At 38.6% G+C, this 27773-nt stretch overlaps 1 protein-coding gene across 3 annotated transcripts in view; it reads right to left on the bottom strand.

The window, feature by feature from the left end:
* ITSN1 (intersectin 1) overlaps nucleotides 1-27773 on the bottom strand; it is a 91517-nt gene that overhangs the window by 23128 nt on the left and 40616 nt on the right. For 2 of the 3 annotated variants that reach the window (XM_035115543.2, XM_035115542.2), the window contains exons 13-28: nucleotides 27382-27531; nucleotides 27031-27171; nucleotides 24175-24262; nucleotides 23895-24034; nucleotides 19607-19728; nucleotides 18372-18595; nucleotides 16415-16536; nucleotides 14673-14920; nucleotides 13591-13750; nucleotides 11995-12200; nucleotides 10323-10402; nucleotides 9655-9821; nucleotides 8816-8861; nucleotides 8107-8228; nucleotides 6092-6209; nucleotides 3745-3936 (exon numbers count right to left, since the gene is read on the bottom strand). In XM_035115543.2, the coding sequence (XP_034971434.1) occupies nucleotides 3745-3936; nucleotides 6092-6209; nucleotides 8107-8228; nucleotides 8816-8861; nucleotides 9655-9821; nucleotides 10323-10402; nucleotides 11995-12200; nucleotides 13591-13750; nucleotides 14673-14920; nucleotides 16415-16536; nucleotides 18372-18595; nucleotides 19607-19728; nucleotides 23895-24034; nucleotides 24175-24262; nucleotides 27031-27171; nucleotides 27382-27531 (2326 nt within the window). Of the gene's footprint in view, nucleotides 1-1960; nucleotides 3438-3744; nucleotides 3937-6091; nucleotides 6210-8106; nucleotides 8229-8815; nucleotides 8862-9654; nucleotides 9822-10322; nucleotides 10403-11994; nucleotides 12201-13590; nucleotides 13751-14672; nucleotides 14921-16414; nucleotides 16537-18371; nucleotides 18596-19606; nucleotides 19729-23894; nucleotides 24035-24174; nucleotides 24263-27030; nucleotides 27172-27381; nucleotides 27532-27773 lie in introns of those variants that run through there. The other variant, XM_035115545.2, reaches the window with a different exon arrangement.

Below are 27773 nucleotides of genomic sequence, written 5' to 3' on the forward strand. Positions count from 1 at the left end.
CGTAAATAATATTGTTAGCTGCATTAGAAGCCTCTAAAACCCTGACAAATTGGGTAAGTTTTTACCTGGTATCTAAAATACATAAGGCTGGAGGCAGCAGTACTTCAGTGAAGAGGTCATTCCACAGACACTAAGCTACCACTGGGAAGACTTTTTTTTTTAATAAAAAAAAATTAACTGGATTTTCAATTTTATCCACTTTAAACTTCCAATTTTATGCAGTTCTCAAACTTCATTGTACTTAAAACTGAATCAGGTGAATCAATCCTAGAAAAAGAATTAGGGCATTTAGTTGAAGCTACTGAGTGTCTTTAAAATAAAATCGCTTTGTGCACAACTAAACGCTGGCAGAAAAATCCTCAAGGTTCATGGGTTCTGTAAGCACATATGAAAACCTGTTTAATTTGTCCTTAATACCCTCAGCAAAGTCTTGCTCCATTTAAGGCACTTTGTGCCTCCAAGTTCTAGATTATTACTATCTGGAGAGTGCTATTAAAGCTTATTTTTGTCTGCTGAAACTTTAAAGACAACCAGCCAATCATTGCAGCTACATGGCAGCAGCTCTGTGTTAATATAATGATTCCATTGTAGAGATGCAGAGACAGTCCACACTGCTGGGTCCCAAGGCAAAAATAAAATGAAAAAAATCTCCATTTTGATCCTCAGACACCTTATCATTCAATAATCTCGTTTAATTTATAAAAGGGTCTTCACAAAGTGCATGCCTTCAGAGTTTAACATCCCTCAGGGGTCAGAAGAAACATTCAGTCTCGTTTGTTATCAATATTAGCATCTTTTACAGGATTAATTGTGCAAATGCTTTACAGTAATCATTTCATTAACAATTGGACAAGGTATTTTCTTGTCTAGTGAAGTACTTCTGCATGAGTGCATAAAACTGTAGGGGATAAGGCTAAAGCTTCCCGGAGTGCAAAAGGAATCTTAACATGCTGTTTCCACACTCCTTCAAGGATTAGATTTCTCTTGCCCTAGAAGGCCGCAAGGCGCTTTGAAGAAGCCCAACTCTGCACCGAGATTCTGCAGTCCAGAACATTAAATTCGCTGACCACTTTGAAGAACCTCAGTGTATTAATATTCTGCAGTGAACATATTAACATGGACGACAATTTAATCAAAATCAAGGGAACTCATTACCACAGAATACATTGGGGATTAGGATGTTAATTCCATTTGAGTCTTTTGGCAGCCCTAGTTATGGTGGTAAGGTGTTCATTTAGTTGTTGCAGCTAACACTTCACTGCCTTCCCATTGCCATTTTTCATGTTGTTGCTTATGCTGGACAAATTGGGCTCCTTTGTCTTTAAATGGTTGACTCTACTATGGACTCACAAAACACATTTTAATTATCAATATATTTCTTTTTTAAAAAACACTGCCAGGTTCAATTGCCCTTTTGCATCTTTTTATCATCCTATATAGCCCAGAACTGTTGTTTATAATTAGACTATTATTATTATTATTATTTTAAATTGTTAATTTACTGCAACACACATGAAATTGGCTAAATGATTGTTAGGAAGTTAAGTGGCAGGCACTCTAGATATAAAAGGTATAGAATGGTATTTTAAACATCATGCTAGATAAAATAATGTGGCCCTATTGAAGTGTACAGCAGAATTGGATCATAAGGGAATGTTCTATTATGTAATCAAAATATATTGGCAGAGAAAGAGACCACAATTGAGAAGGAGCAAAGAAAACAAATAAGCGACCTCATCCTGTATATAATGGATGAAAACCCCACAGCAACCATTTAAAAATGGCATTACTGAAACACTGACATTAGGGATGCATGTTGGAAAACAACCAGCTGTCTTTCGAGTATTTAAAAAGCAGCCACTGCTGATCACGGTCAGCAATGAAAAACCTGAGGTTTGGACTATTCTCTTGCAATTAGTGTCACTTGCTAAATATACACAGTAACAATAAAACAGAGACATTTAGTCTAGCTTTTATATGAAGAATTTAATTATCTATACATGTAGCTAATTGTAAAGGCTGTATTACAGTTGTTAAAGCTGCAGGTTTCATATATTTATATATTTTACATTCATATCAATTAAAATACTGAAGTGCAATTGAATAAGGAACTTCACTTGTTCTTTGCACCACATGAATGAAGATAAAAGAAATTCTACATCGCCAGCATGAAATTTAGAAATAGAAGAAATACATGAACAAAAAGAAAAATGTTAAAGTTATTAGTAGAGTTGCTATATTGTGCTTGAGGCATAGGGTTTTTCTTCCTATGTGCTGGCCGCACCAGGCAATAAAGAGTTTATAACTAATATTTAAAAGACAAACATAGCTTAGACTACAGCACAGCTACATAAAAATTTGACTATAAGCTCCATTTAATGTTACTTGTATAAATTCCACAGTCTAGTTTAAAAAATGTAAACATTGGAAATTAATTGCAGGAAGGTATTTCTATACATTCTTTTTGTCAAGATAAGATAATTACTTGCTCAAGGGATGCTGTTCCATAGTTATTAACGTAACAGTGATGATAGAACGTATCTTGAAAAAAGTCATGTTAATTCTGAAGAAACAGATAAATGTACTCTTTTGATTTTATACCAAAATGCCAAAAAAATAAAAAATAAAATCTGAGACACAGAACAAAAAGGTGCTTACTATATGTAGTTACAAATAAGAGTGCAAAATATAACATAATGGGAATAACTACATTATACATGTATATTCTTTCTTGCACATGGAAGGAAATTAATTTCATATCCATGATGAATTACACACACATTCACTACAAGAACACCCAACATGTAACAGTACAAGAAACAAAATACCTTCGTTGAACTTGTAATTGAGCACATTTTAATTTCCTTTAAACCAGACTAAATCCTGTTTTAGTAGTACACAAAAAGAAAAAAAAAGACAGACACCAACAACATTGGGACAAGTGAAAAAGCAAAAATACAAGTCTCAGATTTATGGACATTTGGAACAATTTTAATAGCACATGCAGCATTCCTTGATAGTGGGTCTTTTTGCAATGAGAAAATTGCAATGACAAAATGCTTGTTTTCCTTTAAAAGGCTAAAATAGGCATTTAAAAATATTTCTACTACTGAAAGCACCTGTGCCAAGGTGAAGAAATAGGTGGGTTACTATGAAAGCCACAAAAGGACCCACTATCCTGTGTTTTTTTGTCTTTTTGTAATTTTGCATCTATATCTGTAGATATTAAATAAAAACATTGCGATTACATGCAACTAATGTAAAATGAGGTAAACTGCTCTGCAGTGTGTTCTTCTACTCAGAAGGCAGTAGATGATCATGCTGGAAGTCACATGATCAAGGCTGCATCTCCCATCATCCCTCTGGACAGTGATATGGGATAGTGGGTCTCTTTGAGGACTTTCAAGCCTGAGTGGGGGATGGACAACATATGATTCCTAGAAAAAGGAGGAAAACAACACATAAGCAAAACAAAACAATGAGCAAAATTCAAGCTAGGAAAATGAGCCAGGCATGTAAACAGCATGGTGCAAAAATGATAAAGGTAACATGCTACAAGGGGGATGGAACTAAAAACCAACACAAGTTTAGGCTTGCAATATAGAAGGTCTTCAAAGAGAGTTAGGCAAATATATAGCGGTGGCCAAGCTTCTGCAAAACACAGCAGGATCACAGCAATGCTGCATGTTTCTTTTTTTAAAAAATCACTATGTAAGCAACTACTGAGATAAAATAGTCACTTACATTGCTGGCTCGGGTCCATATCTGTTGTCAGTTTCACATAGTTGGATGGGAAGAGACCCACTTGCCCATTCACTTCTCCTTTCCACCAGTCTGGGTCTTCCTTATTAAGGACGTTAATGATCTGGCCTTTGCTGAATGCTAATTCATCATCATTCTGTGCAATGTAGTCATACATACCAATTACTTGGCACACTGTTAAGACAATAAACAACATTTGAAACTGATAATATCCATGTCTACATATTTTTGAAACAATATGCTAGTGCTCCTAAAACATCTCCCTCTTAAGTCACTATGATTGTTACTACATAGCACAGTGCTTTAAAGGAGGAAGCTAAGCTATCAGGTCACCAATTAAAAAGTCAATTCTACCTCTCAGCTCACGAAAGGGGGGTCTAGGTGCACCCACTGACCTTCCTGTATCATGTCTCAGTTCTAAACTAAGACAATCTCACCTAATTGCTATTTTACTAGAGGCCAAAAATACGGATGTTGTTAACCCAAGTTTTTTTGAAATGCTTAGCAAAATTGGGGAACTGTGGTGATCAATACACCAGCCAGAAGATCACCATTAAGAGAAATGATGTATTAGAATGTGACTAACACAGCATCTTTAAATGACCATACTGAGCAGGTTGACTTTACCAGTCACAGAATACAACAGAGTGTGGGAATATTTCAACATGTAGAAATTCCAGAGGAAATCATCATCAAACTGGATCAATACATTAAGATACTATCATGGGTAAACATTCATATTGATGGTTTCCATAGAGTCCTATGATAAAGGGCCTTGTATTCCATGTAGCATTAAGTAAGCATCCTGCTAGCACCATGATTTCTACTTGCCCATTTGGACTTTCCCCACTCCACCCTTAAACCTCTCCTTTCTCCAACCCTCTGAAGCAGATTTGGGGGGAGAGTGCTGTGCACATAGTGGAAGACAGGGTGGGATATCCCGTTGCATAAGCATAAATCATTTCACTGATAGGACAAAGGAGCTGGATACCACCCATAATCAACAGCAGGGGTTGTCAACCTGGTTCCTACAACCCACTAGTGGGTGTTTCAGGATTCTAGGTGGGCGGTAGGGGGTTCTACGGAACAAGCTGAATCCTCCTTCCATCGAGCACTGGTGGGGGGTAAGGAAATTTTACCATCAAGAAAGATGCATTAGTGGGTAGTAGGTATAAAAAGGATGACTACCCCGGTCTACAGAATACTATCAAACAAAGTCTCTCTATATATCTATGTACTTTTAAAATGACTCTGCTTTGTTTATATGTTCTCTTGACTTAAAGAAGATTCTGACCTATACTCTTATTTTAGATGTGAGTTGTGATAATGAATCTAACAATTCTTCAACAGCATGCAGATGATGGTGTTAGATCGGTGGATAAGATACATTCTACATCTGCACCAAAAATTACCATCATATGTACATTTATTTTTAATCACTAATTATTACATTGAAGAACCATCTTACTCCCACTGTTGCACCTAGCATTCTTTATGAAGAATTATAACTGGATATGCAACCCAAAAATATTACAGAAACTATTTCCATTTGGATGGTTATTTCTATCTCATCTTTCAACTAGCTTGGCTGAAAACAACACACAATAGTAGACTGTAAGCCGTATGTACTTCTGCCCCCTGCAATGAATAGTATATTTATTTAGGGTATTTATGTATCACCCATCACAATAGGGCAGTTTCCAACATAACTTAAACAATTTTTTTTATAAAATATACAATATATCAATTAAAATTAATAGGTATTAGATAATGCACAAATTAAAACAGCAATTAAAACAGTGAGATAACTCCCAGTGTAATAAAATACAGCACCATTTTAAAAGTACAAACTTTTAGCTTGACGCTTTAAAGATAATAAAGCTAGCACCAGGCAAGTAGGTGTTAGGAAGGAGATGTAGGACATTATTTCACCACCACCACCAATTTAAGTGGTTTTCAATCTATGTTTGATAAGACTGTTAAAAGAGTTTAGAAGCTTATAAAGGGCTCCTTAATGAGAAAAATCAAGCATGGTGGACAAGCTTAACTGAAAGACAGATTGGCTACAGCTACCTATTTCAATCTGCAATGTTAGGCTGCAGGGGAGCATTAGGTGTATTCTAGGGTATACTCTCCAGTTACTCAGGGAGACAGTGAGTCCCCAAAGCCTGTCCAGCAATTTTCTGCATCACCCTGGGGGTTTCACAGCTGATATTCATGCAACAGTTAAATTTATACAAAAAAGGTCCTCTGAACATAGAAAGTTTGGAAAACCCCTGATCTAACGCATAGGCAATCACATGTAATCAAATGCTACAGTATTACTTACCTGAGGGTAACACTACTGATTTAGATGGCTCGGTTGGTGTAGTTTTACTAGTACCAGGACTTAAGAGTTTCACATAGTTAGCAGGAAACCATCCTATCTGTCGTTTTTTCCCACGAGCCTAGTAAGAAAACAATAGCTTAGAATTTTGACTATCAAAATAATCTTGGCAAACTATCAGGAGCAGCACTGTCTGAATTCTGTATTTGAAATACAATAAACAAACAAACAAACAAACAAACAAACAAACAAACAAATAAATAAATAAAATGGGCCATTCAACAGATAGTGCAGTGCTCTGAACTTGTTCAAAGTTTAGAGTTTGGATCCAGGATGAACAGAAACAATGTGCAAAAGGCAGGGGGGGGGGCAGTGTTAAATGCCTCCCTGAAGCCCTCAATATAAGAACAGCCTCATGGATCAGGTGAATGACCCATCTAGTCCAGCCTCCTGTTCTCATAGTGGCCAGGTAGATGCCTATGGGAAAGTTTTAAGCAGCACAGGAGCACTCTCCTATCTTGCAATTTCCAGCAACTGGTATTCAAAGCATACAGCCTCCAACAGTGGAGATGGAATATGCTGTTCTGGAGTGCCTACTGACCCACAGAAACAGCTTATTGGATATGCAAGAGGCAGAGTAGAAAGGTTGAGTCAGGAAAATGCCATTGCACAAATGGAACTCCAGCCAGAGTTGTTTGGATCTAAGTTTATGGATGGAATTCAACTTTGGAATTCATTTCAGGCAAGCAGAAATGAACTGACAGAACCATCTCCCCACAGAGCCAATTGCCGGGGAGACAAAGGGGGAAACCATGTTGCACTAGCAGGATCCCATTAGTGTGACTGTTTAGTTGACATTGGCCTTACACCTTTGAAAATAGTATATCAGATTGTCAATACTGTACACTAAAGTATGGCTCTCCTAATAAAGTTGACCTCATTTTCCATTAGTTATGGCTGTAAATGTATTGACACCTGTTGCTGTATGGTAATTGGTTAAGTAGATATAGCTGCCTCATCAATTCACTTCCTTTACTGCATCGCACAAAGTGAATTACAGATCTGATAGTTTTGACATATCAAGAATAAGTGTGCCTCTAGTCCAGGCACCCCCAAACTTCGGCCCTCCAGATGTTTTGGACTACAATTCCCATCTTCCCCGACCACTGGTCCTGTTAGCTAGGGATCATGGGAGTTGTAGGCCATAACATCTGGAGGGCCGCAGTTTGGGGATGCCTGCTCTAGTCCCTAGCATGGACCACAGACTTCAAAAGCAAGTCTTAATAGCTGAGGTAACAACTATTCATTTTGTCCTGTTTTCACTTTCATTATCATCCAGGGAGAAATAATTCTTAAATCATCACTCTCTTTACCAGTATAGTGCCTTTTAAACAGGAGGTTTTTATATGCTGTTTTTATATACAGTACTTCCATTCTTTCTAAGTTTTAATGCCATTAAATGTGTATGTGCAAAGCCTAATTAAGCAAAGGTATAAATACACAGCAACAGGCAAACATGATTGTCATGGCCACAGCACCATAATCTCTTGAGTACTATCATTGCCTGTGATTTTTTCTTCAAGAGTTTAATTCATATAGAGTGAACTGCTATGCTGCCCTATTTAATAGTCTAAATGGGGCAGCATAGCAGTTCACTCCACACCAAGTTAAAAACGACATGCTATTTTTCTCATGAGTGATGGAATTGTTACCCCAAATCTAAAAAGAAAAAGAAGTGCCAGGAAGGTGTTGATGAAAAAAATGATTGGTTTGAAAAGATATTGCTTTCATTTCAGCATAGCTGCCAAGTTTTCCCTTTTCTCGCGAGGAAGCCTATTCAGCATAAGGGAAAATCCCTTAAAAAAAGGGATAACTTGGCAGCTATGCATTTCAGATCAGGTTTTTTTATATATATATTAAAAAAACCCAGCACCAGATAAATATTTCCTTTTATGTCTTTGTAGCTTTCATTCTCTTTATACATAAGTAAAAGGTAAGAGCCAAAAATAGTCACTAACTTGAAGCTCTCCTTCCCACCATCCACCAGGATTCTTCTTCCTGATAAGTATTAGCTGACCAGGAGCAAGCGTAAGCTGTTCGGGACCTGTTGCTATGTACGAAGCAATAACTTGAGCAATTTCTGTTAATTCAAAAAGAAATTATTTTCATTAATCTGAAAATCACTTCCATTGTATTGTGTCTCCAATTGTTATACTGTAGTGTGATTCTTGCCATTTCATCTACGGGTTGCAAATAGTCACAGTTTTCAATATAGCTATCAGGGAGTTGCTGTTTTTTAAAGAGCAAAATTAGACCACCACACCAGAAACAATTGAATGATATGATGCAATGTAATCAGAACATTCTACTACACTACTTCAATTTATGCTTCCTCTTAAGGAAATCACTTGAAGGTCAGTTGTAATAGGAGCTCCAACAATGCAGTGCTGAGCTAAATGTAATGCCAGTCCTCAACACTGTTCTAGAAAGAAAGTCATATTGTCAAATCTCATTATCAATTAGAGGAGAAAGAGTCAGACACCCCATCTTAACCAAATATTCACATTTATATTTCATGCAGAAGTGCCTATAAGTCATGCCACTGGTATGATATTAAAAAGCTGTAGGGCAAATGCACTTATTCTTTAAAATCCTTTGTACAGTTATATCTGTACAATGATGCAAGAGTGGGAAAAGAAACATTTTGTTTCTCACAGTATGGCTTACCAGGTTTCTTGCCTAAGCTTCCTGTTTTTCCAGCTGTTCCAGGCACCTTTAAATAATAGAACAAACATAACTCACACTTCCATAGAGTACAAGGCAAGCTGCTTTGGAAACAGATAAAAGTTTTCAAAACTGTATTATTGTAAGGTAAGATATTCTGCTTGTATTATTATTGTATTATTGTAAGGTAAGATATTCTGTAAGGAAGTGGCAAAAGTCTCACAGGGTTCATGTAAAGTGTAAGCCCTTGGGAAAACTACAAGTCCTTATTCCTGGGCTACGTATATAGCAAGGAAAATTGATGGTTAAACTTCATATACTGTATGGGAGCCCTTTTCTATTATTCTTATCTTAAATTACAGCATCAGAGTTAGAGCTATGAAAGAAAACAGAACCTGCGTTCTGGCAATCCGAACTGGGTACTAAGAAAGTTTGCAGACATGAGGGCAAATCTGCTTAATTTAATTTGAATAATTTCATCTGGGTTCTTTTCACTTTGACTTTCAACGACAGCAAGTACACACACATATGACACAGATACTGTATTACATGCAGATATAATATGTAAAAACACAAGCAATTTTACAGGATTGTCACACATTACAGTCTAGGTGAATGTTTAATGTAGGCAAGTCATAGTCAATAATTCTGAAAGTCAAACATAATACCACCTTGTAGTATACTGAAATCTAAATCCATTCTATTTTCAGCTCTGCTTTCTAAAATTAGCCCTCCACATGTGGCCCACTTATTATTATTGTTGTTATTGTTATTGTTATTGTTGTTGTTATTATTATTATTATTATTATTAAATAAAATGCATGCATGTGTGTACATTTTACCTCAGAGTCTTTGAGTCTAACATAGTTAGATGGAAATACTCCTGATTTATCGCCCAACGTTCCTGTCCACCAGTCTCCATCCTTCTTGGTCACAAGAATTAAATCCCCTTGCTGAAATGTTAAATCTCCTTGTTCAGAACTTTCGTAAGTGTACATGGCAACATATTCTGTAGGGCAGAAAATATTTAGAAATAAGAAAGTACTTGTCAATCATACAATATTGTTTTATGGAAAAGAGTGGTGTCCTAATGTCCAATAGAAAAAGGGTGATGTAATACAGCATACATTCTGCTCTCAAGTATTGAAATCCACCAGCTTTTTCTGTTCTCACAAAATTACTTCAAGCCAGTGCAAGGATGAAAACAAGGATGAAAACAAGGCTCATAACAATGAATAATGGTTTGCCATTATGTGCAAACTGTGCAATTTAGTTATAAAATCAAAACAATTGTTTTGCAGAAAATGTAACACAGGAAAGTTTGACAATACCATTTATTTCGCATAGTTTTGCTCTTAAACACCCAGTATTAGGCAATATATTAGTATCAACAACAACAACTTTCTTATTTATATGCCACCCATCAGACTGGGTTGCTCCAGCCACTCTGGGCAACAAATCATTAAACAAATTATGTATTTTCAAGGCTCTCCAGTTAAAACATTCTTACCTTCCCCTGAAACGGAAGATTTTGTAACTGGCGATGTTCTCTTCAGGTTAGCAGGACTTTCTGAAGACCCAGAATCCATGCTTAAAGAAACAAGTGTAAACATTTTATTGTCTAAATTAACATGGTTATAGAATATGAAAAGAATAATAATAATAATAATAATAATAATAATAATAATAATAATAATAAATATTTTTTATTTATACCCCGCCCTCCCCAGCCAAGGCCGGGCTCAGAGCAGCTAACACCAAATATAAAACAACTAGTTAAAATACAATTCAACAACAAGACTAAATACATTAAAATTAAAATTAAAAAATTAAAGATTAGAAATTAAAAATGCAGCCTCATACAAAAGGGGAAAAGGGGAAATGGGAGAGGGGATCAGATTGGCTACAGGCCGAATGCCAGGCGGAACAACTCTGTCTTACAGGTCCTGCGGAAAGAAATCAGGTCCCCCACAATGCCCTGGTATCAGGAGACAGAATATTCCACCAGGTCAGGGCCAGTGTATATACCGGGAGGGCCAGTGTATATACCGGTATACCGGGAGAGACGGTCCCATAAGTACGAGGGTCCTAGGCTGTATAGAGCACAATTATAAAAGTGAAAGTATTTCTTTTATAAACATTATTCAAATTTTTATTTGCAATCTTAATATTACTTCCACATTATACAAAAGTAGTTAAGTCTTCATCAGTCCCCTCTAGGGATGGGTAGTTTGAGGGTATGAGACACTGTCTTGTCTGAGCATTTAACCCATCAAAGGAAGGTTCTAAGATGGGTCTCCGTTTATATGCTTTATAAATAAAAATTATGCACTGCATGGGCCTCCAACAACAAAAAGCTCTATGTGGTGAGGCTATTTTATTGATATGTTCCAAAATGTCCCTTTGTGGAATCTACTTTATTATGATTTCTGGAAAAATGTACTGAACTTCATTTATTTATTTTTCTAACTGCAATAATGTGCTCCACACAATTCTTGTTCTTTGTTTTATTTGTGTGTTGTGCTTATTAAGTTTCCAAAAACAACAGTTTTTTGAAGGTACTTAATACTTCCTCTGCCTCTCTTTTGTTAAAAGCACTCGGACAACTGTCCTATACATACACATTAAAGAAAAACATGGCAAGGGCCTAAATAAAAATTTTCCGGAATTCTTTTCAAATGTTATTACACACCAGGGCTTCTGTCCCTGCTTGCTGCGCTCACCAACTCTGCCTACCCCTGTGCCAATCACACTTCCCCCACACCTGACCCCTCCCTTAAAACCTCACCCACCCCCTCGTCTCCCCCCACAGCTTGCCCCCCCTCCCCTTTCACAGCCCAGCTCAACCTCCACCCACTCTTAAAAGGGAGCGCTTTACAGAGCACCTTGCTAAACCACTCTGTGAAGCATCTCTGCCCCCCTTCTCTCTGCAGGTGCACTTAACACAGAATCTGTGTGTGCTTCACAGCACAGCTTACTATACTGCTCTGTGAAGCATCTCTTCTTCCCACAGTAAACACCTGCCACTAGTGCTGCTTCCTCACTCTCCTGCCTGCTGATTGTCACACTGGAGTTGGCGAAGCTGCCAATGAACTGCCCATGAACTGCAGAACATGATGGCAGCTTTAAACTTTTATGTATAGAGGAATAAAGGTCCTGTAACATCTGACAAAATCAAATACCTTGTTGATTTCCTTATAGGACCTGAAATAAGCTTCACATAGGATTTAGGAAACCAGCCTTTTTGCCCTTGAACTTCTCCAAACCACCACATGTCTTGCTGTTCTAACACCGTGATAATATCATTTTTGTTAAAATTAAGATGGTTGTCCTTTTTGGCTCTCCAAGGATACAGGGCCTGTGCTTGAAGTCCCTCCACTTTTTCACCCTGGTTAGATGAAGAGAAGAGTAATTTATGCAGTGTGTTTCAGGAAACAATAGTGGTTTATAATGATTTCTAAGCTCTTCCCATCTACTCCATAAGAGTAAATTGTTTATTGCATTTGCATGAATTGTACACCACAATTCATTCTATCTGCAGCTCTACATTTATTTGCAAGTACTTAACATGAAAAGCTGCCTTGTTTGTTATCAAGTTTTTTTATAACAAGTTTGTATCTACACTGTCTGGAAGTGGCTTTCCAGGGTTTCAGGCAGGAATTATTTCTACTCCCAGCAGAGATGTCAACTGCTAGGCATGTGCTCTCCCACTAAACCAGTGTTTCTCAACCTTTTTTGGGCCAAGGCACACTTGTTCCATGAAAAAAATCACGAGGCACACCACCATTAAAAAAGTTAAAAAATTTAACTCTGTGCCGCCCTATATTGACTATATAATTATGACTGTAAGAAACACTTGCCAATTGCTGTGTTGGTTGCAATCTCCTGTAATAAGGCTTCACAAGCCGCTGATTTCTCTGCCAGCACAATCCTTTGCTCAGCAAGTTTCAGGTTGAGCTCATCCAGCCAGCTTCTTTAAGTTTGTCTAAAACCACCCTCCCGTGGTGGTGGCTGTTGAGAGCTGCGCTCGCCCCGCATCGTGACCCGGCCGGCTTCCTTTCCGGCGGGTTAGTATTACTTATTGGCGGCCACCAGGCACGTGACAATGCAAATCGCCCTTCTCGTCGCCGCACGTCGCAGCACACCAGCCAGCGTCTCGCGGCACACTGGCTGAGAAACGCTGCACTAAACTACTCCTGGAAAGCACTGCTTTACTGAGAAGCTAATTTATATTTAACACACACGAAAACTATTTAATAAATTTAAAATTATTTTGAGTTTGTCATGGTGCCACTATGTTTACATGGTATCAGGGTAGCACTACTGTGTACACCAGAGCTTTCCAAACTTTTCATGTTGGTGACACACTTTCTAGACATGCATCATTTTGCAACACAATAATTCAGTTTAACTAGCAAACCAAAGGTTAAACTAACCCCTTTCCAGTCCCATTGAGAGTGTACGCACGACACACCTACACACTTCAGCCAACACACTAATGTCTTGCGACACACAGTTTGGAAAGCTCTGGGGTACACTAATGACTGTAGAATCAGGAATACCTGAAATGTTAATCACACTTATCATTCTAACTCTACAATTCTATGATTCTATGTCTACATATGCAAACTTGCGCTATTTTAGTTCCCCACCTCCATTTATTTGTGTGATAATCTTAGAACTAATTCATTGACATATGCAGTACACAACATTAAACATAACTTTAGGGTTACAGCCACATAGTACTACTCCACTCCTGTTGTGAAATGACAACTCACCTGACCCAAGACAGGAGAAGGAGATGATCCAGTAACAGTGGCTGGGGTGAAGGCAGATCTTTGCCTCAACTGCCCTGTGCTTGGAACAGTAAGGGAAGGTTGTGCTGCCCAAGCATCCCAGTTATCAGTCTCTTGTTTATCACTAGTACTTGCTGGCCAGCTGAAAAAGAAAGGTATGACGGGTTTGAACTGAAGACACACACAATTCTGTTCCTCTTATTTCTTGACTATTGCATGCTCTACAAATTAGTGCTTATTCCTGCCCCAGACTGTATTATTCTAAATCTCCCTCATCTACAAAATATTCACTACTGCTGTGGCAATCTTTACCCAAACCTGAGAACTCAGAAAGAGATATTGATATTCACCAGCACATTTTTGCGGCAATCAGGTATTAGCAGGGCGCTGGTGCTTCTTCTTCAGACACTTAGGATCAGCTAAGAGGAACCAGCAATGAAAGACTCCCAGGCAACTATGATCATATTTTTTCTCACTGCCTTTGAAATTACATGAAGTGTTGTTGTTTTTTAAAGAAACCATTTTATTCCTTTGGTTTTTTTAAAGTTTGTAATATGAGAAAAGCAAGGTTTTTCCTGACAAACAAGCTTGTTTGATGTATAGGTCTTGGCTACAAAGTGTAATAATATAATGTTACTAAAATTATATATACATAAACAATTGCTACCACAGAAATGAAGCAGAATCTTAAACTGGTTCTGCAAGATGACTGGTGCTCCAGAACCTTGGAATTTTGAGAGAGAATTCTTCCTGCCACCAATAGGTGGATCTGAATTCCATCCTGATGTACTCTTACATGCACGGGAGAAAATATTTTCAATAAAACAAATTATTACATGTGGCAGGCTAGTAATAATTTTGTTAGCATGAACTTTTGTTAAGTGTATTTGTTATGCTGAATTAACTTCATAATGCTACCAATATGCCATAAACAACTAAGATATTATAGGTGGCTCAAATGTTTTGCAGACTTAACTGCAAGACTACTTTAAACCATGTGGATTATTCACCTTTACAGTTATAAAGAAGAAAGAAAGGAAAATTGAACCCCAATGAAACCGTACGTTGAACTGAAGTCTGCCCAGTTGTTGGCAGTTGTACTTGAATCTGTAGGAAGAGGCGGTGCCAGTGGTGTTGTGGGGGTTTCACGCAACGAAACTTTAGGCGCAGCTCCAGCATCAGTTACCGGCTTTACAGAATTTGTAATTTCATTTTCAGAAATTCTCTCTGCATAGTTTGCAGGAAACCATCCTGTTTTCCCTTTCAATTCACCTCCAAGCCACCCAGGCTCTCCAGTTTGGCTTTCATCCACCTGTACAAATAAACCATATATTATACAGGATACAACACACAATTAATAAATTTTCTCCAAAAAGCATGGCATTTGAAAGTCAAGGAACAGTGTTATTGCTGCATGTGCTAACTATTCCATGATGTTAGGTATAAAGGTAAAGGGACCCCTGACCATTAGGTCCAGTCGTGACTGCCTCTGGGGTTGCAGCACTCATCTCGCAGTATTGGCCAAGGGAGCCGGCATACAGCTTCCAGGTCATGTGGCCAGCATGACAAAGCTGCTTCTGGCGAACCAGAGCAGCACACGGAAATGCCGTTTACCTTCCCGCCGGAGCGGTACCTATTTATCTACTTGCACTTTGACATGCTTTTGAACTGCTAGGTTGGCAGGAGCTGGGACCGAGCAATGGGAGCTTACCCCGTCGTAGGGATTCGAACCACCGACCTTCTGATCGGCAAGCCCTAGGCTCAGTGGTTTAACCCACAGCGCCACCACAGCGCTCACCATGATGTTACAGATACTTAAAAACAACAACCCCAAAGTACATTTGTAGTGATTATGGCTTTGATATAATCCAAATGTTAAATTAAAGCAGATATTTTGCAGAAACTGCTATTGTCTCAAAATAATCAGTTGCAATAAATCGATTACAGACTGCAAAATTTTTGCAGCAATGTAATCTAAATCTTTCTGGATATTCCAAAGGGTAGGAGACAACGAGTTGGAACAACTGTGATTGTACCGATATCTATAGAATGAATTTTTAATAATTTATGTTTTAAGCCGACTTCATATATATTATGAAACTGCAGATCCCAAGTACTTAAAAATGCTTCAATGAAGATAGGAAAACACAAACAGGTGCATTCTGGGAGAGCCACACCCCTCCCTCAGTTTGATTTCCTGCCTTTGGCAAGAAGGTGGAGCAATACCCCGTGCTGAAGACCTTTATGATCAATGGGGAAGCCTGCATTACGGGCTGCACTACTAAGATTGTGGGCAGGAAGGAACCTGATCTGAAATAAAAATTTCCCCAGTTTGGGGACAAATGAGAATGATCCTTCAGATCCAAGCCTTTTTCCTCCCCAACACGCTCCCATTTTGGTCCTACTAATGGGGAATCAACTTCATTCGGGCTAGGGCAATGACAGTGTTCCATTTCCATTGTCAGTTCTATTTCCTTTTTGTATTTAACCCTCTAGGCCAGGGGTTGTCAACCTGGTCCCTACCATCCACTAGTGGGCGTTTCAGGATTCTAGGTGGGCGGTAGGGGGTTCTATGGCACAAGCTGAATCCTCCATCGAGCACTGCTGGGCAGTAAGGAATTTTCACCATCAAGAAAGATGCATTAGTGGGCGGTAGGTATAAAAAGGTTGCCTACCCCTACTCTAGGCACCACCATCTTAATTTGACCTTTCAGCCTCTAGGACGTTACAGTTTCACAACATGTTATCTATCATTATGATAGATACAACATTTGTGTTTTTGTGTAACACTGTATTCTTCTCTTACCATGATTATGTCTCCTGGCTGGATAGTGATTTCATCATGACTTCGGGATTCAAATGGATAAAGTGCTCGATAATAGACTATTTTTACATCTTCCGGAGCAGAAATGGTTAATGGAGCCTTTTCTATACACACAAAAACAAAAGCATAACAAGGTTTATTATATCTTAGAAAAAAGGGCATGTTTGTTTGCCCAAATATTACACTATTTTTCATTGTACTTCTGCTGAACAGAATAACTGTTGTCTTCATTTTACCAAAGGAGAAACAAAGGGAAAGTCAATCACATTTGCATTTAAAAACATTTGAAACTAAGTCAGAATCTAATCTGTGTGTGATTTTTTTACTCTGTTGTATCTAAAGAATTGAGGATGCATTGCAACAAACTCATAATTGAAGTGTACTGGCCTTTATGGCATATATACGAAAGGCCTTTGTAAATTGCACACCCATGCATACAATAAAAAGTACATTCATAGGATACATAAAATTTATCAAAAATATAATGCCTGTTTTGGGAAAACATGTTCAAAGCATTATTAAAGATAAAGTTAACTAAGCATATAGGGAAAGCTAAGCTCTGGAACACCAAGCACTCCCACTCTTTACTTACACTAGGAGGGAGAGAAAGTGTGGCTGCTAGCATTGATGCTGAGGGGAGCACTACAAGAGGGGTATAAATTTATCACTGGCGTGGAGAAAGTCATGAGACAAGTCTCTCTCTTTTTCATAATGCTATAACCATGGTTATTCAAGAACCTCAAAGTGTGGGGGATTCAGGACAGACAAAAGGAAGTACCTCTACACACAGAACACTGCTGAACTATGGATTTTGCTCCAACAAGATGGAGTAATGGCCACCAACCATAAGGCTATCAATGGATACCAGCCATGATGGCTATTATTACTTTAGTATCAGAAGCCCTATGCCTCTGAATACCAGTTGCTGGGATAGAGGGGAGCCAATTTGGGCCCCAGGTTATGGGTGCCCAGTGTGTGTGATGTCATGACATCATGCCCCCCCAACCTGGCCTTGGAACTTGACTTCTGGCATCCAGAGCCCCCAATAGTTCTCTGGAAACATGAGTGGGAGAGTGCTATTGTGTGATGTTCTGGTTTGTGCTTCCCATAGCCATCTGGTTAGCCACTGTGAGAACAGAAGGCTGGACTAGATGGCCGTTGATCTGATCCAGTGGGTATCTTTTTACTTTTGAAGACTGCAGAGTTATAAATTATATACAGTGGTACCTCTAGTTGTGGACATGATCCGTTCTGGGGTGCTGTTCGCACCCTGAAAAGTCTGCAACTAGAGCGGCACTTCTGTGCAAGTGCGGAGCGCGATAGAGCGCTTCTGCACATGCCCACGCAGCGAAACCCAGAAGTATACACTACGCATGCGCGAAGCACGCAGAACGCTTCTGCGCATACGCATGGCGAAATCCGGAAGTATACACTTCTGGGTTTGCCACGTTCACAAGCCGAAAAGGCACAACATGAACCTAATGGAACACGAGGTATGACTGTACATTTTTCTCAGAAGTCCAAGACTGAAAACAATGTGCCCTGGTATCATCTAACATTGACTTCTCCCAGTGATGGAGAATCTTTATGGAACTTACATTCCAAGTATTGCCATTTACCTATCCTGCAGGTCTATATTAGTTTGGGATGGAAGGAATGAATAGATTTTCACCACAAGAGGCAAACTCTGAACCCAGTAACTAGAATGTATTTTAAGTTCTATTCTAGTTTGGGTTTAGAGACTTTCAAGTAACGGTGCAGATTCACTTGGAACTGAGTTAAATAAAATAAAGATTCAGGCTTGCTTCTGTTTTGGATTAAGTTTTCCTCCATGACCAAACTTGAATATTTTATTTTAAAAAGATACACATCTGTACATAATAATATGATGGGAATAAGACTTCTCATGTACATAACAGGATTTCCCATTGATTTGTACCTGCAGTTGACCAGGGAGCTTGGAGAGCTGGTTTTGTTGCATCTTTAAATGGATGGAAAAGTTTATCTAATTTTTCTTGCACTTCTTGTTTGCTTTTCTCATCATTCTCCTTCTTTTTGCTTAATTCTTCCCATTTTTGCTTTTCTTCTTCTTGAATTTTTCTTGGCCGTGGGAGTTCTTCCTCCTGTTGTATTCTGTCAAGCCACTGTCTCTCTCGGGTTCTTCTAATTGGTGCAGAAAAATAAAACAGGCATGATATAGGCACGTTGCCTGAACAGCTCAGCGGGAGAGATCCAGTGTAGTGTGAGTGGGTGTTTCTTCATGTAATGGTGCTTCTTTTCCCTGCCCCTCCCTGCAGCCCCTTTCACACCCAAAATCTGCTCATGAGGATTGGGAGTATCTGCAGAACAAATGTTGGGAGTGCGTGGAGGGCGAAGAAGAGAAACGTGAATTCCTGTAGTTTATGTGGACGTCTGTTTTTAAAGGTGTATTAAATATTATATTGTTAAAATTGCTATTAAAATTATTTATTTCATAAAATATACACACCACTTGATTGAGAGAGAAAAACACCTCAAAGTAGTTTACAAAAAGATAATAAAATCAAGAAAAAATTTGCATCCCTACTTTAAAACATATAAAACTTAAAATATTAAAAAGAGATTAAAATTACTTCAAATTTCTAAGCATCAGGGAAGGCTTGTCTAAACAAGAATAGAGTGAAACTGCCTGCTTGATCTCAATAGGCAGGAAGTTCCAAAATGTAGATGATGCCACACTAAACAATCAAGTTATTAGAAAAGCAGAACAGGCACCTCTAGTATTAACAACAACAACTACTACTACTACTACTGAACTGTGCAGCCATACCAAGGACTGAATCTTCCACCCATCAACTGATAGGTGGAAGATTCACACCTGCTTTCTACAGGGATCAACTGTGTGTGCCAGGGAACTAGCATATGTGGCCAAGCTAAACAGGACTGGATCCCAACCAATCAGGTGACATCACCTGTCAGGTTGGTGTGATTAACAGAAAATGGCCTTGTGTGTCAAATCAGAAACCCTGCCAGGCCAAGACTGGACCAGAGGTTCTCTACACCCTACTCAGCCTTTCCTATATTTGTAGGCAATGTGTTATTCTCTAGAATGCCAAGTATCTTGATGCACAAAGTTCTGATTGTATCCTTTTCATAGAAAATGTGAAAAATACCTTTTAAATAAATTTTACTTACCTTTGACTATCTTTTTGATTTTCCAGCTCTAATTTCCTCTCTTGCTCCTTCTGCTTTAGCCTATCAGCTTCAATGTTCTTTTGCTTCTGCAGCTGCTGCTTGTTATGTATCTCCCTCAGCTCCTGCAACAGGGGGTGGCATATTTTTCAGCATAAAGAACAAACATTCATGGTTTGGACAGCCAAATAAAACTAGCATTATGAATATTGTTAAACAAAAAAAAATTCCTTCAGTAGCACCTTAAAGACCAACTAAGTTTTTATTTTGGTATGAGCTTTCGTGTGCATGCACACTTCTTCAGATACAGTGAAATGGAAGTTTCCAGGCACTTATGTAGAGAAGTGCCTGGAAACTTCCATTTCACTGTATCTGAAGAAGTGTGCATGCACACGAAAGCTCATACCAAAATAAAAACTTAGTTGGTCTTTAAGGTGCTACTGAAGGAATTTTTTTTATTTTACTTCGATCCAGACCAACACGGCTACCTACCTGTAACCAATATTGTTAAACGTTACTTTGGTACCCAGGACTGGTTACAACATGGGTTGCTAGTTAAAATTTGCTGTTCTTATTGATTTTAATTTTAAAATTTCTACCCTATTTCTCCAAAGATATTCAAGAAAGCTAGTGAACAGTAACAGAAACCTCAGAAATCCCTTAAAAACCCCAATATACATTGATTTTTAAAAACAATATCCAGTCCATTTAACAAACAAACAAACATCTGATCTGGTGTGCATAACAGACACCTGAGTGAGTGGATGAGTCATGCCTGCCTGGGTACTTGGTACACAACCAGTCTAAGCACTCTCTCTCTCTCTCTCTCTCTCTCTCTCTCTCTCTCTCTCTCTCTCTCTCTCTGTGTGTGTGTGTGTGTGTCACAATCATCCACTAAAAGTGCGTCTTCCACACCAGGAGACCAATCCACATTGTGAGGGGCAGTTTCTGGTATTGGGTCAAAGGGACACAACAGTGGTGTTGTTAGTGTACTGCCCACCGCAATGAACTTTCCCCGACCAAGCTGGTGAAAGGAGACTTGGATGTGTTAGAGGACTTCAACATTCATGCTAAGGCTGCTTCAAATGGGTCAACTCAGGATTTATTGACAAGCATGGGCCTATCCCAGTACAATGGCCCAATCCATGTGCTCGGAGACACCCTCAACTTGGTTTCCCCCCCCCCTCCGAGCAAGTCAGCAGTACTTTGTTGATCGTGGAGTTTATTGTCATGGACAAATCATTCCCTGGTGAGGTTTGAATTAGGAGCAACTATCCCACTCCGCCTTAGAGTGAGACGAACCCCTCCTCCAGAGGAAGGTCCTAAATGATGACTGGAGTGCATGTTAAGAAACAGATGGGAAAAGGTGGTTCCTAAGGTACTCAGGCCATTAAGAATTTTAAAGGTTCAGACCAGCGCATTGAACTGAGCCCAGAAACGAATTGACACTAATACAAATCATAGGGAACTGGCATGATAACATCAATTGCCTAGTCCAGCTCCCAGGTTCCTGCATATTACATTAATTGAAGTTTCTGAACACTTTTCAAGGGCAGGCCACTTAGAGCATGGAGTTCTCTAACTTTCTGACAGTAAGAGTTGTTCAACAGTGAAACGGACTCCCTCGGGAGGTGGTGGGATCTCCTTCACAGGTTTCTAAGCAGAGGTTGGATGGCCATCTGTCATGGATGGTTTAGGTGAGATTCCTGCACTGAAGAGGGTTATACTAGATGATCTTTGGGGTCTCTTCCAACTCTACAGTTCTATGATCACAGATCTATCAACCAGGACAGCTGAGTACTCCAAATTATGCACCTGCTTTTTCAGCGGCAGTGCAATCCCACCCAGAACTGGTTGTAAATTCAACTGCAAGTCACATGAATCATCTACCAACAGTACCTTTGTTTTGTCTGGATTAAATTTCAACCACTCACATACTCAGCCTACAGGAGTTGTTTCTATAAAATTTATAGAACTTGGGGAGTTTTCTGCTAAAGTTTGCCTATGCTTCTGTGACTTATAATCTGATTAGTGATAAACAGTCTGATCAGCTTCTACTAAAAGAATTGGCTTCTGATTATATCACAAACTTCAAAGGCATTCTATAAAATACAATTTATTGTGTCATCAATAGTGTGGCTTTGCAGACTATCTAAAGTTGATTGCACTCTGTGCATCAGTTAGTTCTATTTCCATCTGCTGAACTCTGCCCTGTTGACAGTCAACATACTTCTACAGAAAAAAGCTGAATGAGGTGGAAGGACATTTCAAACAGCAGGTGGGATATGATATTTTTGAATGCTCCTCCATGGGTGAAAACTGGAACAAAAATAAGTACAACTGAGTTGTGGAATATTGATCCAAATTTACATCCCTTTAATAATTTCCTGAGTCTGCTCTCCCAAGCCTGAAGTTTTAAATCAGCATTTTAGGAAGGCTTGCAAGGAACAAGAGTTCACATGAGTACACAAGCTCTAGTACAATCAGTACACAAGGTTTGTAATCAATTTTTGCTGCTAAAAGGGATATCCTGTGGCCTCCAGAAACACTATTGCCCCAGCTACGAGGAAGGAAGTTATTTGAGGAGAAACTGGGACATTCTTGGAAGACTACTGAACCTGGAAGCTGTCACTGATAGGGAAAGATACCTCTCAAACTTTGGATTCTGAATGCAAAGTTTAAATGATTAAATGATCAACACCCAATGTGTACATTACTTACTCAAGAGAGTGCTAACAGTAAAGCAGAGTATTTACTAATCACTTGGCTCAAATGTGGTGCTTATGGAAGCTCGTATATGTAATTTTAATATATAGCCTGAAAGCTAATTTGTGTATTATAGACAGGGATATAAGCTGGTGACAGTAATATGGAACACATTTCATGCTCAAAGTCAAATTAGGGGATACCTTCAAAGAATAAGTGGCTTAGATTTCAAAGGCTCTCGGTGCCTTGAAACTTCCATTGACATTTTATTGGGCTGGCCGAGACAGTCTCTGGGGTACAATAGTGCTGGGCGACTTCATACAGAGGTCGCTGCTGGGCAGGCTCAAGACTTCATGGCTTCCATAACCACTTGAATCTTAATGTCTGCTTGTGATGACCATTTGAATCCCAATTAACATTTGAATCTTATGTCTGGTTATGATGGCCACAACAGCATGCCATATGTAATGCTGGAATCACTGTAACCTCAAGAGTAACAGGTTATGTTCTTAAATAGTAAAAGAGATAGCCATCACCTTTGCTAATTATTCAACAGATCTACTGTGTCTTAACTGAATTTCTTGTTAATACTGTAGTGAGTACTTAAGGTGAGCTCTAATATTTCTGGATGTTATTTAAGAACTAACTAGATTACTGGTGAGCGATGTATGTTGAAAACTTAAGTAATCTCTAAAAATCATTAATTAGATGAGTTGTTTGGTGGGTTATGAAATCTCACATCAAAAGTAAAGTCCTAATCTTGTCTGCAGTGCTGAAGAGAAAAGGGCAGCTTTGGCCAGAAAGTAGCTTATAATAATGAAAGGAAAGAGTCAAATTAGCTTTAAGAGAAATCACAGAATTCATATGATGAGAGGAAAAAGCTTTCACTAATGCCTAAGGATATCAGTTTACTGCATGGCTACGATTATGCTACAAGTAATGGATTTGTGCTTTTAGCATCACATTCAGCGTATCTCTTTTATTCAGAGCAATTTTCATTTTAGAAAGGGTGAAATGAAGGGCAAGGATAAGGAGGAACTTGATCTTTTTTCAATGTTCTATCTGCACAATCAACTCATCCTTTCTTTTGCCTTACCATTATTTCATTTTTAGTACAGAAAAGAGCATCTAACCTACTAAGAAAGTAAATGCTATGTGTCTGTTGATATAAAAATGGATTTACAAGCTTAAATCAAATATTACCACAATTTAAATCAAATATTATCACAAATAAAATTCTGTAATTTAGACGTCTGACTTTCATGGTAATTCTATTTAATGTTTTGCCTGCCTTTTAGGCAAAGCGCTCACAATGTTTTTTGAATGATCAAGGATACACTTCTGCTACCTTGTAGCTACAGGAGTGATAAGGCATGGCTGCAGCTCAGTGGTAGTGCATCTGCTTTGCATGCGGAAGATCTCGGGTTCAATCCCTAACTTCTCTAGGTAGGGCTGTCAGTCAGAGAAGACAGTACTGAGCTAGATGGACCAATGGTCTGGCTCAGTATAAGGCGGCTTCCTAAAGTCCTAAATTCTTGGGCTTTCTGAATTTACTCAGAAAATGTCACAGCTTAGATGTGATTACCTTGAGCTGATTATTGAAAATATCTATCTCTTGAAGTTTTGATCTTGTTTCTTTTTCTACTTCATCCAGCTGATCACGAAGCTGCTGGTGTGCCAACTCCTTTGCTTCTAAGGCTCTTTTGACAGTGAGAAGTGAGTCTCCTGTTTTTAAAAACATTGACAAATAAAGATACTTTCTTACAAATATTTAGTCACACAGTTTGGCAATTCTCAAGGCAAAAAAAAAAGGTTAGTAATAAATGTATGTTTCAAACAAAGAACTGTGTTTTAATTATACTTACTATGCAAACTGTTTTGTTGAACCTGCTTCAGCTGATCATTGAGTAATTGCTTTTCTGGAATTAACCTTCCAAGCATCTGTTGAGACTCCTACAAAAATAAAAAACAGCAAAAAAATAATCAATTTCAGCTTCAACTAAAATGCCATGTTGTTAATTGCTCAACTGTACTATGGCAAAACTCAGCACTTACTACTGTCAATAAATCAGATCTGGGCGAGTTATATGTTAATATCCAAAGCAATGACCTCACAAATATCACAACCTCATCTCCAGAGAGGTTCTGTCACTCATTTTAAATGGATTTTTTTTTTCATATTTTAGAAAGTGCTACAAACGAATACTGTATATTCCTGCGTATAAGACTACTTTTTAACCCAGGAAAATCTTCTCAAAAGTCGGGGGTCGTCTTATACACTGGGTCTTATTTCTTATATGGCGAGTATATCCCAAACTCTATATTTTAACTGGAAAAGTTGGGGGTCGTCTTATACGCCCAGTCGTCTTATACGCCGGAATATACAGTAGTTAAAAAACCCCATTCATATCATGCTTTTTGAATGGGAAAAAGTAGACAACCACTTGAAAATTGATTGTAGGTAGGGGAGAAAGACAGATGAATATGATCAACTCCAAAGCACTAATAAAAACATGTTGTGAAGGTGAGGAAAAGGTGAGGTTATGGAATCTATATAAAACTACACAAGCACCATTTATTGCTGAAATGTACAGTGGCTTTCGACAATGGTTTCATTCAGATGTAATAATAAAATGATGGTTTCTTGTTGCATGAATGAGTCTTGGACACATCAGCTCCCCTCTCTTCCTCCAGCACTGCTGCAAGGAAGAAATTAGAAGCTTTTAATTTCATTTTTAATGAACCACAGGTGAGCAATGACATGTGGTCATATGATATGTGGTTAGCCTTAACTATGGTTACTGAAACAAGGCCACTTGATCAGGAAGCTGCCTTATTTAAGTGAACTTCAGATAGGATTAACCACAGTTTAGGGTTTAGATGGAACACTGAACTTTGGTTACTTGAAAACAGAAGTGAAAGCTTCTGATCTCTGCCCTGCAGCCAGGAGTATTTGAACTGAAGACCTGCTCATGTAACCACCACCTTTCATAATAAACATTAAAAACTGGTGTTCAAGATGTACTATTTATCTTTAGCTAGACTGGGGGTGGGGAGAGAGCCAGTGTTCAAAAATAAGCAATTTTTCATAGGTCTAGAGCAGGCATCCCCAAACTTTGGCCCTCCAGAGTTTTGGACTACAATTCCCACCATCCCTGACCACTGGTCCTCTTACTCATGGGAATTGTAGGCCAAAACATCTGGAGGGCCGCAGTTTGGGGATGCCTGGTCTAGAAGGATAAGCTGAGCAACTGGTCAAAGTATTGTTAACTTCAGTGTACTCTATGGGGGCTTACTTTGTTCCTGGTCCAGTTAGTACAGAATGCTGCAGTACAACTGATGAGAGCTGTTTGCAAATCAAGCTCCGAAGCACCTCCCCCTCTGTTAAGCATCACTGCAGTATTGCTTAAAGGAGGGTGGGAGGCACTTCAGAGATCGACAAACTGCTCTCTGAAATGCCTCACACCCTCCTTTAAAAGGCATTGGGGTGAGCTGTGAAGGAAGGAGGGGTTTGGGCCAATTTATTATTATTATTATTATTATTATTATTATTATTATTATTATTATTATTAATACCCTGCCCATCTGGCCACTCTATGAGAGGGAGTGAAGGTTTGGAGACATATGAGGGTACAGAGGAGAAGGTGGGTGAGGTGTAAAGAGAGGAGGGTCTGCTTGGGTGTAAAGGGAGGAGAGGTTGGCCAGGTGTGTGGCGAAAGGCATTGGCAAAGGGATTGCCTGCTAGGTTGAGTTGCTGAGCAGAGTGAGCAGGGATGGCAGCCCCTCATTACTTATATTTTGATAATTTTTAGGTTAACTTATTTCTAATGATCTAGCTTCTGAATTTTTTTAATGCTCATTTTATATGCTATGTAACTGCTTAGAGGTTATAGATGATTAAGCAGTATTAATCCTCTTGTGTAAATTAATAAAATAAAAATCAAAGTTTAGTGTAATGTATACAAGCAGAAATGACCTACAGCATGTCTTGGATTTGTGTGCTATCTACTTCTTCTTCTCCTGCACAGCCAATGAGTAGCTCAAAAGATATCACTTCCACATTTAGTAAAGCACAGCTTTACCTAGAACAGTGGTTAACATTATCTGTGGTTAGTTTAAAACAACCTAACTTCAGAAAACATAGTTTTAATTTTGTTTAAAACTAAGTATTATTACAGTGGTACCTCCGGTTGCGGACAGGATCCATTCCGGAGCTCCAGTCGGATCCCGAGTTTTCCGCAATTGGAGGGAACGCTTCTGCGCATGCGGCGAAACCTGGAAAAATATTCCGGGTTTGCCACGTTCGCATCCTGAAGTATACGCAACCAGAGGTGTACGTATCCAGAAGTACCACTGTAATGTTAACCACAATGTGTTGCTCCAAATAGCACAATAAAAAGCAGTTAACCAAAAAGCAGAAGTAGAAGCTTGCAAACGCCTCCTCTTGGCTGTCTGGGGGCAGGGAATCCAAAGCTCACAGTGCTTGTTTATGTATGATGCAATAAACTATGGTTTAGCGGTGCACTAATATGATAAAAGGGGGACTTAATGGCACAAGAAATATGTAACAAAAATTAAACATGTTCTTTTCTGTTACAATAAAATTTGACAACTACCAGTTTCAACCTTCATGCATTATTGCATTATGCTCTATTTTGTTTCATCAACAGCAGAACAGACAGGGTGTAGTAACTAAATATTTTCAGTAACTGCATACTCACTTGTAACTGCTGCTGCAAATGTGTTATTTCTGCAATTCTTAGCTCTCTAGATTTGTTTGTGCTCTCAATTTCTTGTCTTTGAGTAGACAATCTGCATCGGATATCCTGAAGTTTGCCCTCCAGTTGATGTTTTTTATCATTCTTTAACAAGAAAATAAAATATTGGTTTACTCAAAATTTAAATTAGAATGCAGTATTTGCTGCAAATACTTCTAGACTGGTCTGTAAGTCAAAGAAGAAAAACAATCATTATGGAAATGACTCAGGTTTGTATGGTTGTCTCAAATCGTTAGTTATATCCAAGGTGAAACACATTACTTTGAAAGATTCTGGCCGGTATTTCTCACTTACTAGAGCTTCTAATTCAAACTCCAATGTTTTTTTCTTAGCTTTCAGAACAACTATATCCTCTTGCTCTTTGTTCCTTTGATTCAGGAGCTCTTGCCGTCGATTGCGTTCCCACTCAAGTTGCCTTTGTCTTTCAAGTTCCCTTTTTGCAGCCTATAGAAGATTAAAATTATGTACACATAATCTGTAGACTTTTGTAATCTGTGCCACATTATAAGCCATTCAAATGCAAAATTTACAATTTAGCAGATGTACCGCTTCCTGTCATCCCTCTATGTGTAACAAGACTGAATGGATTCTGGGCTTCTATAAATTCTCTAAGTTCTCCCTTTCCCACCATGTACAAAGTATCTAAATCAGGGGATTCTGTGAGTACATATTGTTATTCTGGAAAC

The sequence above is a fragment of the Zootoca vivipara genome, chromosome 4 (genome assembly GCF_963506605.1).
Source record: "Zootoca vivipara chromosome 4, rZooViv1.1, whole genome shotgun sequence".
In the NCBI taxonomy this organism is placed as follows: domain Eukaryota; kingdom Metazoa; phylum Chordata; class Lepidosauria; order Squamata; family Lacertidae; genus Zootoca; species Zootoca vivipara.